Source organism: Sander vitreus, chromosome 11 (genome assembly GCF_031162955.1).
Source record: "Sander vitreus isolate 19-12246 chromosome 11, sanVit1, whole genome shotgun sequence".
Taxonomy (NCBI): Eukaryota; Metazoa; Chordata; class Actinopteri; order Perciformes; family Percidae; genus Sander; species Sander vitreus.
This window is the reverse complement of record NC_135865.1, coordinates 3,051,565-3,068,514: the sequence shown is the minus strand read 5'-3', so window position 1 is coordinate 3,068,514 and position 16,950 is coordinate 3,051,565. Positions and strand designations below refer to the sequence as shown.

At 41.2% G+C, this 16,950-nt stretch overlaps 1 protein-coding gene across 1 annotated transcript in view; it reads right to left on the bottom strand.

Moving 5' to 3' along the window:
* Positions 1-16,950, bottom strand: part of dpp10 (dipeptidyl peptidase like 10) — a 129,834-nt gene that overhangs the window by 91,733 nt on the left and 21,151 nt on the right. Inside the window, exons 2-3 of the mRNA XM_078263073.1 lie at positions 9,655-9,769; positions 3,327-3,422 (exon numbers count right to left, since the gene is read on the bottom strand). Coding sequence (XP_078119199.1) covers positions 3,327-3,422; positions 9,655-9,769 — 211 coding nt within the window. The remainder of the gene's footprint in view (positions 1-3,326; positions 3,423-9,654; positions 9,770-16,950) is intronic.

Below are 16,950 nucleotides of genomic sequence, written 5' to 3'. Positions count from 1 at the left end.
TAGACTGTACAATTCAAAATAACAACGTGTGTGTCATACACCACATTTTTGCATTTTTCTACAGTCTGCAGTTTGCGTACTTTTTGGAATCTCCTTTCAGATGGTTTCAGTCATACATCAAGGCTAAGCTTCAAACAGCAACTTGAACTAAACTTAAAAATAAGGAATAATTGAAAAACCCATCTACTAGATATTAAGAATTGACTGAACTGGTACACCACTGATATTTAAGACATTATAATGTTCTGCTTTTAATGGACTACTTTCTAGTTCAAAATCAAAAAGCGCCCCAGAGAAAAAGCTGCATTTCGACAGACCTGCTAAAAATGTCTGTCTGTCGAGGACTTAGATTCAGCCCAGGAAATGGAATACAGCATATGACTTTGCATGATGCACATATATATATATATATATATATATATATAGATAGGCAGGACATGCTTATAATTGTATAATTAGCCGGATCAATTCACTGGCGTGCCGGCGCCACCTATTATGTTTACATTAGTCCCGCCCACAGAAATCAAATGCCCGCCCTCAGACTTAAGATCAATAATAGCCATGCAGACCAGTGACATGCTGTAAATGTATGCAAATTTGCTGTCAAATGATATTTAAAATTAAAAAAATTCCAAGAAAAGACTACCAGTAGTATTTTATAATCTAAAAGCAACGGTGATGTGATTGATTCAATGACACAAGGTCAAATCAGCAAATGCTGAGTCATCAGTCCAAATCATCACCACCACCGTGTCGAAGAGGTGAGGCATTTTAAAATAAACAGTGGCCTGTAGAAAAGGGTCTGCATTAATGAAGAGATGGAGCCGTTATGATGGATCACAGTGCTCTCAGCACTCCGTTTGACTAATGTCAGACTGTAGCAATCCACCCATCTGTAACTTTATATTGGCACTCATTTAAAGCTTTAGTGAGTAACTTTTTGAAATTAATAATGTCCATTACATTCAAGCCACTGGCAAATGAGTTGCTACAAAGCTAATTAACACTATCAGCTCCACACAACTCTCACTGTATCTGTCAGTATAACTATGTTCAGAAGATTGTGGCGTCCGGTGACTTTCGAACGCAGAAACTCGAGTGAAGATAATGACCTCTTCTGAAGAGTCCATCATGTTTTTTTAATCCTCCGTGTCCTCCTTGGTTACACGCAACTGTAAGAAGGGGGCGTGGGGCAGTGCGCTTCCACGGAAGGTTTGCATCATGTGGACATGCCAACAGTTTTGTTGTCATTACTTAGAATTCCTCATGGGGGCGGCAGAAACTACGCACTATAGCTTTAACTGAGAGGAGAATAAAGTCAAGTGTAGTTGGATATTCATCATTGTTCTGTGGTTGCTTTCACAACTGTTTGTGAACCAAGGAAAAAAAATAAGACGTAGTTGCCTTTTAGTATTGTCACATTAATTTATTACACACAAACCAAGAGGTATTAATAGACCTTATGTGTTACAGCAACAAGGAAGTGATCCGACTTTTTAAACTTTGTCTTATAACGTCCTGTACTATACTAATAACTAAATCAACTATAAAAAATAAACTACTTAATTAAATACAGGGGGGGATGTGGCAAACCTGAAATGAATAATTTTGCTTTTTTTTGGGGTATTTTGTCATATACAGACATGAAATGATGATTTCTGGGTAAAATAGATGTTGATGTTGTCCAATGTCAATTCTCTATTTGACGAGACAGTAGCTAATTTATGAGCAAAATCTTTCAAGACTGAGCCCGTGTGTGTGTGTGTGTTATAACTAGTATCTAGCCTGCTCTGGGGCCCTTGTACACCTAAAGGCACTGGGTATTTACTCAAATGAAAAATTTTGCATTTTTCCACAATGAAAAACAACAAACGACCTCTAATATATTCAAGAATTATAAATGATCATTGTGACACCTGGAATTTTACTTTACTTCTTCTTGTCTTCGGTAATGAAACTAAAGTCATCTTATTAGAAGTTAAAGTTTTTCAAAGTTAAACAATAAACTACAAGCTATTGTGTCCTACTTGCACGTTACTATTCATTAGATGACATAACCATTCAGATTATCTCTATTGTAGACAGAGATGAAAGACTTCCAAGCCAAAACCTCCAAAGCCTCCAACTTAGGGGGGGGGGGAAAATCTCATTTTTGCTCCAAATCCTAGTGATCAATCTTTCCTCTCGCCCGTCTGTCTGTTATCTTCTCCTATTTGTCTGGGGTCTTTTTTGCCCCATCCATCCACACACTGCACTATAAAGCAGACTTTTCTGACTGCCTCATCGCACAGCATTGCTGCTCTCTCTGTCTAGCCTGAGGTCAGCTCAGGGAATGAGATGGAGTTGCGAAGATAGTGGAGAAATGTCACCCGGGAATGAAATATTGAAGGACAGAGAGGCCTCGCCTCTTGCCCTTGCCCGCGGGTGTGGAGTGAGACTCACGCAGTCGATGGGCAACGAAGGGGAAAACCAAAACAAGCACAGTAATCCGCAGGATAGGAGACAGACGAAGGGAAATGCGGGAACGCCACAATCCTCTGCATCCTTTCCCTCGGAGGTATCATTATCTTCTCCCTGCCCTCAGGAAACCATAATTAGATTCTGTGGTACTTTTCTCGATGTGGTGTATTTCCAGCCAAAGCCTTCCGGGCTTAACATATGATCCCCTTCTGGCAAATAAGGAATCAATACAATGTAAATAAGGCGAGGGAAAATAAATCCCAACATCTAAATTTGCATAACTACATGCAAGGTAAAGCTAGGGTGAAACACGCCAGCCTCGTTCAAAACTGAACTGTTTGTTTGCCGTTTTAGTGAGTCTCAATTAAAAAGCAGGCGAGACAGGAATGCCATCCCTCTGCTGCTTAACTTAAGCACTTCTGTTTGCTTTTGCAAAGCACACTCAGAACTTATTCAGATGCATCCATGTCAAGTATGAGTCGAGGTGTGTTTTGTATAAACTGAAGTACAGCAGCATGAAGAAGGGAACAGGTAATGTTGTCAGTTTACCAGGCTGTCACTCAAGTTATGGTGTAATCCAACAGTAACAATGACTATGCCACATGTGTGCTGATTCCATTGAACAGGCAGGCAATCACAGCTTTATCCGTGATGGGAAAACAATGAACATCATAAGAATCCAATTTAAATGCCTTGCTGGAGCCAGAAATCTTCTTAGGTCAAATGGCCGATGTATAAAAACACATCTGCAGTGTTATGAATATCTATCAATTTCATGCGCCCTACTCATTTCCATCCATGGCTGAAGGTATCAACATGAAGGCTCTGAATTCCAGCAGGTACAGTAAATGTCGTGGATTACTCACCATTGATCCATTTGGCCTCCGGGTCATGGACCTGGAACTCAGGTCTGAACAGATCCTCCACAGTCAGTTTGGTGTTGCTTCCAGCTTGATTGTCAGCTGCAAAAACAAGCCATTAATTGCTAAGTTGCCTAACATTTTATATAAACTGTGGGTACCACACACAGTAGTTATGATGTTGCCTCCAGTGTCTTCTATGGAGCAAGACCATTTGCTTTCTAGCATGCACACAGTTTAAAATCAATCTCCAGCATTAGCTGACATTAGGATTCACTTCCAGCATAGGCATTGAGATGCGTATACCCAACATAAAAAACACAAAGTCACCCCTTAAAATGTATGACAATGGGCTTAAAAAGCATCCTGATGATACATTACTGTGTGTGTGCATGTGTCAGAGACTAAGCTTTTAAAATACGGCTAGTGCAGGCCTAGTTACCGAGACAAGTGGTGCAGAAAATAAAAACGTAAAACACATTTTTATGTTGTAACGGGTGATCCTGAATAGAAAGGAACACACACGCACCACTTGCTTTTTCTCCTTTGTGGTGCAGGGAATTAATTTCCCCAAAGATCCATTTCAACAAGAAATAAAAATTCCCACACACACTTTTTACCTCTGCATTCGGTTTATTTGGTCGGTCGGTCAACCTTTCGCCCCCAGGAACCTTTCTTATAGGGTTAAGGGGTTAGGGGGTTAGGATACTAATACAGGTCTTTTAAAAAAAAAAAATATCAGCTGACATAACTTTGGCACAAACCCTAAAGCATGAAGACACCTGGTCCTATTTCAATTTGTTCGATTTGTAAGCCTTGTTTACATTAAATTACACCAGCACACAGGACGTGTTTACCCTTGATAATCCTGTTTTCTTTTCTTAATGAAAAATGGTTGATCCAGTGGCTGGAATGTATTCATTTTTATACATTTGGAAATAAGATTAATCTCAAAACACTTTAAACTGAACTGTCCATCCCCCCAATTAAGTCTAACAGCGACATCCTGTACAACCAAAATGTCACAGCCTTGTCACTTAATGTCCTAACGGCTGCCTCCGTTGTTTTTATTCTGCTCAGTCTGTCCCTCTTTCTCTGTCTCCATTCCTAGGAACTCTCCAGACCTGCCATCCATCCATCCATCCCTCCATCCCTCCATCCATCCATCCATCCCTCCATCCATCCACCCACCAGCTGCCCTCAGATTTTCCCACCAGTCACCTGAAACCTGGACCTTGGTACCTGAACCTGTTCCTGTTTACCTGTGGATTATCTGATACTTCTGTTCAAACCTACTGCATTTTGCTTGTAGTTCTCCCACTTAAAAAGATGAGAGAGGCCTGTAATTTTCATCATAGGTACACTTCAACTATGAGAGACAAAATGAGAAAAAAAAAATCCAGAAAATCACATTGTAGGATTTTTAATGAATTTATTTGCAAATTCCTCGGGAAAATAAGTATTTGGTCACCTACAAAAAAGCAAGATTTCTGGCTCTCACAGACCTGTAACTTCTTCTTTAAGAGGCTCCTCTGTCCTCCCCTCATTACCTGTATTAATGGCACCTGTTTAAACGTGTTATCAGTATAAAAGACACCTGTCCACAACCTCAAACAGTCACACTCCAAACTCCACTATGGCCAAGACCAAAGAGCTGTCAAAGGACACCAGAAACAAAATTGTAGACCTTGGCTGGGAAGACTGACTATGTAATAGGTAAGCAGCTTGGTGTGAATAAATCAACTGTGGGAGAAATTATAAGAAAATGGAAGACATACGAGACCACTAATAATCTCCCTCGATCCGGGACTCCACTCAAGATCTCACCCCATGGGGTCAAAATGATCACAAGAACGGTGAGCAAAAATCCCAGAACCACACAGGGGGACCTAGTGAATGACCTGCAGAGAGCTGGGACCAAAGTAACAAAGGCTACCATCAGTAACACACTAAGCTGCCAGGGACTCAAATCTTGCAATGCCAGACGTGTCCCCCTGCTTAAGCCAGTACATGTCCAGGCCCGTCTGGAGTTTGCTAGAGAGCATTTGGATGATCCAGAAGAGGATTGGGAGAATGTCATATGGTCAGATGAAACCAAAATAGAACTTTTTGGTAAAAACTCAACTCGTCGTGTTTGGAGGGGAAAGAATGCTGAGTTGCATCCAAAGAACACCATACCTACTGTGAAGCATGGGGGTGGAAACATCATGCTTTGGGGCTGTTTTTCTGCAAAAGGACCAGGACGACTGATCCGCGTAAAGGAAAGAATGAATGGGGCCATGTATCGTGAGATTTTGAGTGAAAACCTCCTTCCATCAGCAAGGGCATTGAAGATGAAACGTGGCTGGGTCTTTCAGCATGACAATGATCCCAAACACACCGCCCGGGCAACGAAGGAGTGGCTTCATAAGAAGCATTTCAAGGTCCTGGAGTGGCCTAGCCAGTCTCCAGATCTCAACCCCATAGAAAATCTTTGGAGGGAGTTGAAAGTCCATGTTGTCCAGCGACAGCCCCAAAACATCACTGCTCTAGAGGAGATCTGCATGGAGGAATGGGCTAAAATACCAGCAACAGTGTGTGAAAACCTTGTGAAGACTTACAGAAAACGTTTGACCTCTGTCATTGCCAACAAAGGGTATATAACCAAGTATTGAGATGAACTTTTGTTATTGACCAAATACTTATTTTCCACCATAATTTGCAAATAAATTCATTAAAATTCCTACAATGTGATTTTCTGGATTTTTCTTTCTCATTTTGTCTCTCATAGATGAAGTGTACCTATGATGAAAATTACAGGCCTCTCATCTTTTTAAGTGGGAGAACTTGCACAATTGGTGGCTGACTAAATACTTTTTTGCCCCACTGTATTTACCTTACCAATAAATCACAGAACTTTTCCTGTGTGCCCAGTTGTCTGCATTCAGTGGCGTAGCACAAAACTCTGGGCCCTGTAGAAAGGCATTCTCTATGGGCCCCTTCCTGCATCCACAGCTATTCAGTCTAGCATATTTTTGGGCCCTCCTCACATGAGGGCCCTGGGTACTCAGTCCCCTTTTCCCCCCCAGTCCGAGGCTCCTGTCTGCATTTAGGTCCTTTCCCTTCTTTCCTCACACTCACCCGCTTGACACTTAAAGCTCCGTTTATTAATATTTTTTATAACAAACTGAATTAATTTGAATTAAATGACCAAATGTGTATAATGTGAAAGGGGTTGCCTATAGTGACAAACCCACAGAGAAACATCACCCATCTCTGCAACTGTACAGAGCATTGTACTTATACTTCCTTGTAGCTTTTTGGTTGAACGTCCTGCAGTAGACCGGGGTACCGTTTGTGTCCTGAGACGACAAGGGGATCCTGGCGAAAGCACGTGGAAAAATGACGTCAAAGGGATACCCAGAGCGTTAAAAAGTGACGCCAAGGGATCCTGACCAAGCCTCAGTATTTGACAAGTTGTGACAAGTTTGACAAGTTGTGAGTAAGAATACGTTTTCATGTTTAATAAGACAAAAATGAAAAGTGGTAACTGGTTGTTTACATTTGCTTAGCAAACAGATGTGTTAGATATCCTTTTTAATCCAGATTTACATAATGGTTCTTACACACAGAGAAATCCATGGGACTAAAAATGATATACACAGAACTTTTTTTTTTCAAGCAGAATGGCATACCATATGTTGATTAACATGATTATTACCAGGCTGGAAAATCCATAAGCTGCTCCAATGTTGCCCCTGGATATGTTTCATTTTTAATTATGAAATGTTATGCCTTTAGCAGAAAGAGAACCGGCCAAGTGTATGCTCCTTTTGAATAGCACAGCTGCTGATTGTGAGCAGAATAGGAAGGCCAAGTCATTTTGAATGTCAGCCATATTGGCTTTCCTTGATAACTCCACACAACATGTTTGTTTATGGAGGCAATCAAAGTCTAACCAACCGTAGAATACACCAGGGGAGAGTGTGGCTGCATGGGCAGTCCATTGTCATCATTTTACATTGGTGTAACATTGGGCTTTTTTCTATCATCAGTTTGGATTTATACAGTGTATAATACAAAAAGTAGTCAAATAGTAATAAGGATTTATTGTGTGACAGAAAAACACTAGGTTTCGAGGTCTGAAGGTGTCTCGCAGGTCCCAAAACAGTTTTGTGTAGTGGGGGTATCACTTGCATAATAGTGGTTACTGGTGTTAAGACATTTTCAGTATCATGCACACAGACATACTATTTTTAAAGTTGCATCAAATATGTTTTTTTGCTCTGTATTATTTGGGGTTTTACGAGCTACTTGGGGGCAGAACTCCAAAACAAATCACATACATTTGACATATGATGGCTTGTTGATGTAGCTAACATGTTAGCAAACTGTTGCCTAGGTACACATCCAGCATAAACAGAGCAACATTGGCATTCGTTTGGGGTCATGTTTCTAGAAACCTGCCAAATGTAAGTCCAATATTCATTCTCCTTTTAGCTGTAGTTGCTAACTGTGTCAGTGTGCCATTTGGTACTGGTCAGGTGGCATGGGATAATCAAAGTTTCTTTCACTGAAAACAGCTGGAGACAGGGTTGATGGGGCGGTAAGACTGGAGAACCAAAGAGTATGACTGAGGGTCTGTACAACCAAAACATGAGCTGAAAGATGCTAAAATGCTTTGTTAAATTGAGGGGAATTGCAGATTTGGTGATAATTCTCTGGAATTTCTACAGTACCAACAATACATTTTACATAACCCTTTGATCCATTGTTGATTCAAAAAACAGACATAAGCAGTGGAGATAGGGGATGGAAAAAACCCAACAGTCTTTGTTTCCTTGGTTGATCAATAATAATGGTTATATTCCAAAATTCTACCAATCTCATCCTCAGCAGCCAATTGGAGGAGAGCTGAAAAAAACTGACACCTTCTTTGGGTGAAGGATAATCTGTTTATCCATCGACAATTTAAGTCTATAGAAAGCAAGAATTATAAACATGTTTAGACTCTTAAAGGTCCCATGACATGATGCTCTTTAGATGCTTTTATATAGACCTTAGTGGTCCCCTAATACTGTATCTGAAGTCTTTTTTATATAGGCCTTAGTGGTCCCCTAATACTGTATCTGAAGTCTCTTTTATATAGGCCTCAGTGGTCCCCTAATACTGTATCTGAAGTCTCTTTTATATAGGCCTTAGTGGTCCCCTAATACTGTACCTTTATAAGTCTCTTTCCCGAAATTCAGCCTTGGTGCAGAATTACAGCCACTAGAGCCAGTCCCACAAAGAGCTTTCCTTAGGATGTGCCATTTCTGTGTCTGTAGCTATTGAGGAGGAGAGAGGGGGGGGGCAAGGTGGAGAGTGGGGGTGTGGCCTTGACCAACTGCCACTTTGCTCGTTTGAAAGCCATGATGTCTCTCTCTCTCTCATGGGTGGGCCAAATTCTCTGGGCGGGCAAAGCAGAGAAATGGGAGGTAACCTTCCAGATCGGCCCATCTGAGCTTTCATTTTCTCAAAGGCAGAGCAGGATACCCAGGGCTCGGTTTACACCTATCGCCATTTCTAGCCACTGGGGGACTATAGGCAGGCTGGGGGAACGCATATTAATGTTAAAAAACCTCATAAAGTGAAATTTTCATGCCATGGGACCTTTAAAGCATTGTGGATTCTTGTTGAAGTTAAATGCAAAATACATTAATCTGTATTTGTTGATTTTTTTTCACTTGGTATCAGCAGAACAAGCTTAACAGTTGGATAAGAAGTGAATTTGGCCCTAAAACCAAAACAATAAGCTAAAGGGGGAGAAAAAGCTTGGTAGAGGCGAGGGGAACTGTAGAGTTGGGCGATAATTCTGTGGGTCTTAATATGAGCAGCTTTAATGCCTTAAAGGGATAGTTTGAATCATATGAATTGTGTTGTATGAGGTACATATCCATAGTCATGCAGTAGATGGCGGTCGAAAGTGACATTACAGCTTCAGTTCCCCATCTTAAAAGGGCTGTCTGACAGCCAGGTTTTGTAGGTGTCTAAAATATGTTTGGCTGCTTCCTCCGTCTGCAGCAGGACATTGCTTAGCTCGTGTGTCAGTACACGGCTGCTTCTCCAAACTGGGGGTGTGCCAACCGCCATTTACTGTAGTTAATACACTGACTATGAAGAAGTACCTCATACAACCCCACCTAAAAAAAAATCCAACCTATGTCATACAAAGTTATTTTCTCACAATATGTAATTGCATTGTATGACTATTGAACATTTTTGGGAGTCTTGGAAGGTGCAGCAAAAACAGGCACAGGACAGGAGCAAATCACAGGATCTTAGACAGCAGAGCACAATCACGGCTGAGTGTTACCTGGTGTGAGGATGATGACAGACATGGTGATTAGGGAGCAGACCACCAAGATGACAAGCAGAGCGATGGCAATCCCTTTCCAGTTCCTCTGAGGAACGTTTCCCCCACCCAGGTCCTGGACAGAGAAATGGAGGAGAGAGTGAAATAAAGGCTTGGTTACACATTAGTCTCTTTTACATTGCTTGAGGTTGACAGTCATGATGTTTACCTACTTACATTTTTGATAAAAAAGCTGTATTTGTTCAGGGAAATGCAGGTCCATTGTGATGATCATCACATATTGTGGTGCTGTTTGCATTGCCTATTAGTTTATTTTCCCTTATTACACCCATATTTTATGTGACGTTTTCTTTTGCGGGGTGCAAAGGTTCAACGAAAACAAGTTCCTTCCCGAGACTATTTTGCAGAGCTACCGTGGCTGCATCCGGATCTTAGCGCTGCCCAAGACAATTGTGATTGGTTTAAAGAAATGCTAACAACCCAGAGCATTTTTTTCTCCTATCCCTGAATTATTATGTGGTGAAGCCAGGTAAGGTCTGGCAATGACCAAACTAGTGCCTATTAACATGGGCCACATTGATACTTTTCAATCCAATCCCCTCCTGATTTGCAATGAACAGGCTTTGCAGGAGCCCCACTGTGAGCCGGAAAAGGGGAAACTCACTTTTTCAGTGCTGAAACTGTAAAGTACGTGTGTGGTTCAATCTTTGCTTGTCCAACATTTCCTTTGAATCACACCTTCCGACCCATGGAAAAATAATACTTTCTGCTGGGGCCAAGGGGTCACCCGTTCTGCAGCTGAGTTGGATGTTGTGCGTGTTTGACCCTCAGACAGAGATGTTTGGCAGATAAGGAATACAGCAGACATTTGCATTCAAGGGCTCTGTCGGTCAAACTGGCTGCAGAAAGATTTTGGTTTGATCAATCTGAGTGACTGTAGAGTACACTGTGGGATATTATCTGCAGTGAAATAGCTATCCACGAGAGTTTGTGAAGCTTTTGCCTGTAACTCCATCTCTGAATCCTGGTATTAGCGGGTTTTCCACCACATCTGCTGCGTCTGATAAGATGAATTAGCCTCCCCCTTACAAATTCCTTCTCACCGCAGCTCCTCATGGCCTCAATTACCCACAAAACCCTGCAGGTGAAATACAGTGATCACTAACCAACAACTCACTACTATATCTTGATTCGCTGGAGGGGAGGAGAAACAAAACAATTGCCAATTAGAGGTCCACTTTTACAAAGAAGCTTCCTTTGCATCCGTGTCAGACTTTCTCTGAAATCCATTTTCTAAGTACTTGCCACAGTGGTTTAATAGCAGTGAAGCTCACTTTTCCATCTAATCATTTCATCATGACTAGAAATGTCACACATACTGACTCATGACCCAGTTATCAAAGAAGTACATCCAGTTTTTTTCCACAGGCCGTAGCGTAGCAGACAGAGAAGACCACGACCTAAATCTAACTGAATTTTGGCTGTTTAGTGCTTATTTTCTGCTAAGTTTCTTGTAGCTGAGTAGCAGGTAGACATGAGATTACTGAAGCATTAGACTACATGGAACTTTGTTACCATGATCGCAGACGCATAGTACTGTACATGCATGCAGTGTAACATTATCCACAGCCCCCCCAATCGGACTCTAAAACATCTCTATTATCAGGACATGGGCCACTGCTCATTTCATTAATACCACAAAAAGCTGACATGTCCTTGAAAACTGACAGCAACTCAAAATTGTATTTTTGCCTCCATGCATGAGGTTCTTCTCCCCTCTCTGTTTCACTTTCTTTCCATCTCATTTTCTCCCCCAATATCCCATTTAGCCATGTTTGAATCATCATCCTCAGTTTATTAACTCCATTATGAGCAATGATAGATCCACTAGGAGAATTTCCGATTAGTCTCTCCAATAGAAATTAAATGGACAGAAAGGCCATTGAGCTGTTTGCCATGGTCATTTGATTAGCACAAAACAAAATGGCGACGGTTGTAAAGTAAAGTGTGTTGCAGCTCGGGACACGTTCTCCGGGAGCAGCAAGGTGTGAGGACGATGGTCAGTTAGACAAACCCACTGTTTGTCTCATTTCCTGTAACCAATGCAGCATTAAAGCAGGGAGGAACCAGCTAGCCAGCCAGCTAGCTAACTCCGCCATTCCCCCAAGCCACACTGGTCACAGAAAACAAGCAAAACAAAGTTGTCAATCATCTGGCGATAGCAATGTGCTTGTGTGAATAGGATTACAAGGTTGTTAAATTTGACTTATTAAGCAGGCTGGCTCTCTACGCCTCATTACGTTACTACTCCACTGCTTTTTCGTTTGGCTTCACCTCCTCGACTTTCTGCAACCGTTTCATAATAATAAAAATATAATTAATATGATTTATACTTTATTAATCCTGCAAGGGAAATGACAATGTTTTCACTCCGTTGTTATTATACACATTACACACATTACACACAGGCCTGAATTACACACACATGCTCAGTACCTATACATGCACCAATGGAGAGATGTCAGAGTGAGGGGGCTGCAGCTGTCGATGGACAGGCACCCCGAGCAGTTGGGGGGTTCTGTGCCTTCCTCAAGAGAACCTTGGCAGTGCCCAGGAGGTGAACTGGCACCTCTCCAGCTACCAGTCCAGCACCATACATTGGTCCGTATGGGGACTTGAACCGGCGACCCTCCATTGCCATGGCATTGGTACACATAAAAAGGGCTGCAGCTCTGACCATTCTGCTTAGGACCCCAGAAAGTGCGCCAGGCATTGAAGCAAATTAAACATAGCAGCCAAACTGTGGCAATACAACTCCCGGCCCATCATGTGATGCCCTCTGGCCCAAAAAAAGATGTCTGCAATTCAGTGGATACATTTTTTTGAGCATCCCAACCTATGCAAAATGACTGGATTCACTATCAGAATTTGAACAATTCGGTCCGATAACATTTGGAAATTCTAGAAGAGCCGCACGTTTAAATCATTTAATCTCTGTTCAAGTTAATGGAGCGCTAAAACCGGATGTAGCCGGCTCGGGCGGAGGTCTCTAGTAGGCTTGCTCTATGGGTCGCAGAGTGCTGAAGCAGAGCGGAAGATCTGGGTATTTTTTTGGTTCCATGATGGCTTCAAGATGCGTCACTTAACAACTCTAATAGGAATGAAAAGGGCTCCGCCTTGAACGCTGTATCCTGAGGCCTGTACTACGAAGCAAGATCAACATGCCCTGGATTTCTTTCAGTTACCCGGCTCCAACTTAACCGCGGTCCCGCATAACCTGTGTCACGACGGTGGTTAACAACTAGTTCAATCAACCCAGGGTTTCCCAATCCAGCAATATGCGCGTTCACATAAAAGAGACGGTGTTTGACCAGCACGACAAATCGCAAACATCTACCAGAGCCGCATATTTTACATAAGAATTGCAAACTATAATTCTACAAAAAATATGAAGAACACAGACACGGTTTTACAGGCAAAAAATGCAATACTGTCGCTGCTTCATGAAACAGGAAGGGAAAGCTGGCAAAAAAATAGCCGATGCTGTTATGCGTAAATTACAAGACTTATTAATATCACTTCCACATCAGTCAGTCACTATACGTAATGCCCTCTGCTGAAAATATCTGAAATATCTTTCATAAAAAATACCCATCAGGGAATGTTAACAGGGTTGTCAGTCTCTAAATGTTTTTTACTTTTATGAGCGCACCTCTCTCTCCCGAGCAGGTTAGATGTTCAGCATAAGTTACCACGGGTGATTTAACCCGGTAACAAGTGATCCACTGTTTTGAAACCCTGGGTTGAACCTGAAGTTACCTCGTTAATGCCAAATCTTGCTTCATAGTACAGGCCTCTGGTCTTACAGTATTATACTTTGTATATCCATGATTCTGCTACATTGATTTGAATGGGAATGGCCTTTCTATCCATTTTATTTCTTTGGTCTCTCCATAACCATTATTAGGAAGGGCCCCTAATATACCTAATAGAAAGAATGAGACAATCCTTTATCACGATTGTTGAACCCTCATCAGAGAAGATACATTTCTCTCTAAATCTAGAATGGAGGACAGACTGAGGCCTTCATGAGCTCTTTTACAAAATGTATTGTAAGTTTTGTTTCAGTCCATATCATGAACCTAAAACTTGCTAACGAGTTTCAAGAACCTTTACTCTCTTACATTAAAAATGCTTTCATGAGGCACAGCATTATGTCCAAAGAAAGGAAATATAATGGGTGTCATCTCTACTACACATTTGACAACACCAAACCTAACACAACACTAGTCATGCACTCCAACTCAAATTGGTTCCCTAAGAGCATTATCTTTTTTCCTCTAGATATTGTTTCCTTTGATTTTCCTGACATCATGTCATTCATTTTTCAAAATAGGTTCATTTACTTGGTGATGCAAGTACATGCTACAAAGGACAACCACAGTTATAAATAAACTCCTGACAGGCTGGGCAGTAAGGACAACGCCTGTGCGTTTATCTTTCTTTCTGTGCCTGAAAGCAAAAGGCGTATTCCTTAATCTGCTGTCTGTCTCTTTATTCACGCTTAACCATATTCAATATCACAGCAGGAGTCTGACAGACATTTATTGTACTGGTTACATGCCAAGTCATATATTAATGTATACCTGTGTGGAATTATGAGCTGTCAGCATACTGTATATATAATATATGCGGTACAAGACAAAAGTCTTTGCCAAGGTGCTTAGGATGCCACGTCATATACACAGTGACTGCCTAATTGCATATGTCTAAATGTCAGAGCACAATGTCAGTGTAGGCCATAGAAATAAAATGGTTTCTATGGTGTAGGCTAAGTGAAGTTAGCGACCCCTGGTGCTTACAGTATGCCCAACTGCAACGAAGCATGAACCAACCTCCCGACCTAGCACAAATCCCAATGTATGTCCTTAAAGCTGGAGGTGGAAAGTAACAAATTATAGGTACATTTTGGTTTGTAGTTGGTGTATTTTAGTTATTGATCATGGTCATCATCAATTTCACTATGAGCTTTCCTGTTTCACTGGGCGTACACAGTTGAGCTACAATTGGGCTGGGGAAATAAAATAAATCCATCAATAAATAAAAAACTGCTATTCCTGGCTGCCCTTCCTTTTTTCTTTTTATCTATTGAAATTAGTCAGCTGGGTGAACAGGCTGCTGTCAGCTCCTCAGGAGGTGTTCTGCTGACAGGACAGCTGGTTCTGAGGACAGCGATGCCATTACGGAGGTCACCATTTCAGAGGCGCTTGTGTGGATTCCCGGAATTTTTTTTTTTCCATCCATGTTTTCTCCACACTGTCTCTCCAACACAGACGGTTACAACCATTTCTATTGAATCTCAGTGTCCTGACAGAACAACAAGAAATCAAACATGCCCAAATGCGTAAAAAAAACCTTGCCTCTTATTTTACTTCCATCAGTTGTTATGTATTTATTCAAACCAAACAGCGGTTGGTGGCCTCATTTAATTAAACTGACTCTGACTGTAATTCTGCCTGACTCTCTCTGGAATAAATGCCATCACACTCAATCAATACAATCAATTATTCATCAGGTCAAGCAGACCACGGAAAAATAAAGGAGCTCATTTGTAGTTAGGGAAGTATTTCAGGGGCAGAGCCGAGTGAACAGTGATGATGGTGTGATATCCCGAAGACATCAGTTGGGTTACTCAGAGGACATGCTGCTGACTGGTATTGCCATGACTAGTCAAATGATCTTCATGTGGAGAATCAGTGGAGTGGCTATTAGGAGCTTTAACGCTATATGCACAATTCAAAATCATGCTTTTTGCCTACAATTTCACACTGAGATTATTCCATAATATTTTGAATAATCAATGCCCAGAGGGCATTTGTGGTATAAGGCAGAGGATAGAGAGAAAACTCCCCTGATTGCAGGTAAGCAGTCCCTTGGCAATCATATGGCTTAGCTTTGTGCTAACAGAGGCCATTTTCGATAATCACATCATCTGTCTTTGAAATAGCAAGAACAGCCTTCGAAAACCGAGAGAAAACAACTCCATATGAAAAAATAACAATGACTCACATTATCGCATGAAGAATATTATGAGAGCAGAGAGAGAAAGCACAACTGGAGAGATGTGGCGCCGATTCCTGCTTGATGGCACCGACAAAAACACAGAAAACGTAACAATAATGTTACAGTATTTTTTTTTTTTTATTGGTTTATTTGATAGGGACCATGCATATTTATGAACATTATTGTATAAAAACACCATGTAAATATGCCAGAATTAGTTAAAATAACTACTTTCCATCTGCAGTCCCTAGGCAGGTGACATAAGACTAACAGAGACAACCAGTAATCATACAGCGCTCATTTACTATACATTGAAAGGTACACATAAAAGTGACTGACAAAGCAAACAAGCAAAACAAAACAAAAATACATGATGCATGATACATGACAAAGACGTTATTCATCCACCTCTATACTGCATTCGATTTACCAGTGAAAGTGTATGGGTAGAGAAATGTGTGACAGTTAAAAGGGAGTGCATCTCTGGTTTTCTAGAAGCCACTGTTTTAAATGAGTTTTAAAAGTGTTGAATGTAGGACACTCTTATTGGGAGGGGCAAGCTATTCCAGTGTTTACCTCCTATTATTGACAATACATTTTGTCCAAAAGTGGTGCATCTAAATGGTATCACACAGTCCCCTTTTACAGAGGCACGTGTACTTCCTCCGCTTTCAAGTCTTCGAATGAAGCCATGCAGCGGAGGAGGGGCAAGATTATATAACACTTCATATATCAAACAAGCATACCTGAAATGTTTAAAATTTTCAAACTTAGAAATTTATGTCTCTCTAAGATATCGCAATGTTTTTGGTGTTTAGGTAGAGACATGACTTAGTGAGCCAGTCATCAATGTGAACCATAGCAGATGTAAGTGTGGATGCTATCTCTTGATAGTTCTTAGCATGTGTAAAGATTACAGCATCATCGGCATACATCTGGACATCAGCATTTTTACAAGCCTCTGGCAGGTCATTTATATATAGTGTAAACAAGATTGGACCAAGTATGGAGCCTTGGGGGACCCCTACTGGACATTCACACAGTGGGGACTTTGAATCATTAATACGAACACATTGCTTTCTACTGGACAGATATGATTTTATCCAGTTGAGAGTTTGCTCAGAGAAATTAAAATATGTTAATTTAGATAAAAGAACTTTGTGATTAACAGTATCAAAAGCTCGCTTTAGGTCTAGGAAGACAGCACACAAAAACAAACCGTTGGCTGTTTCT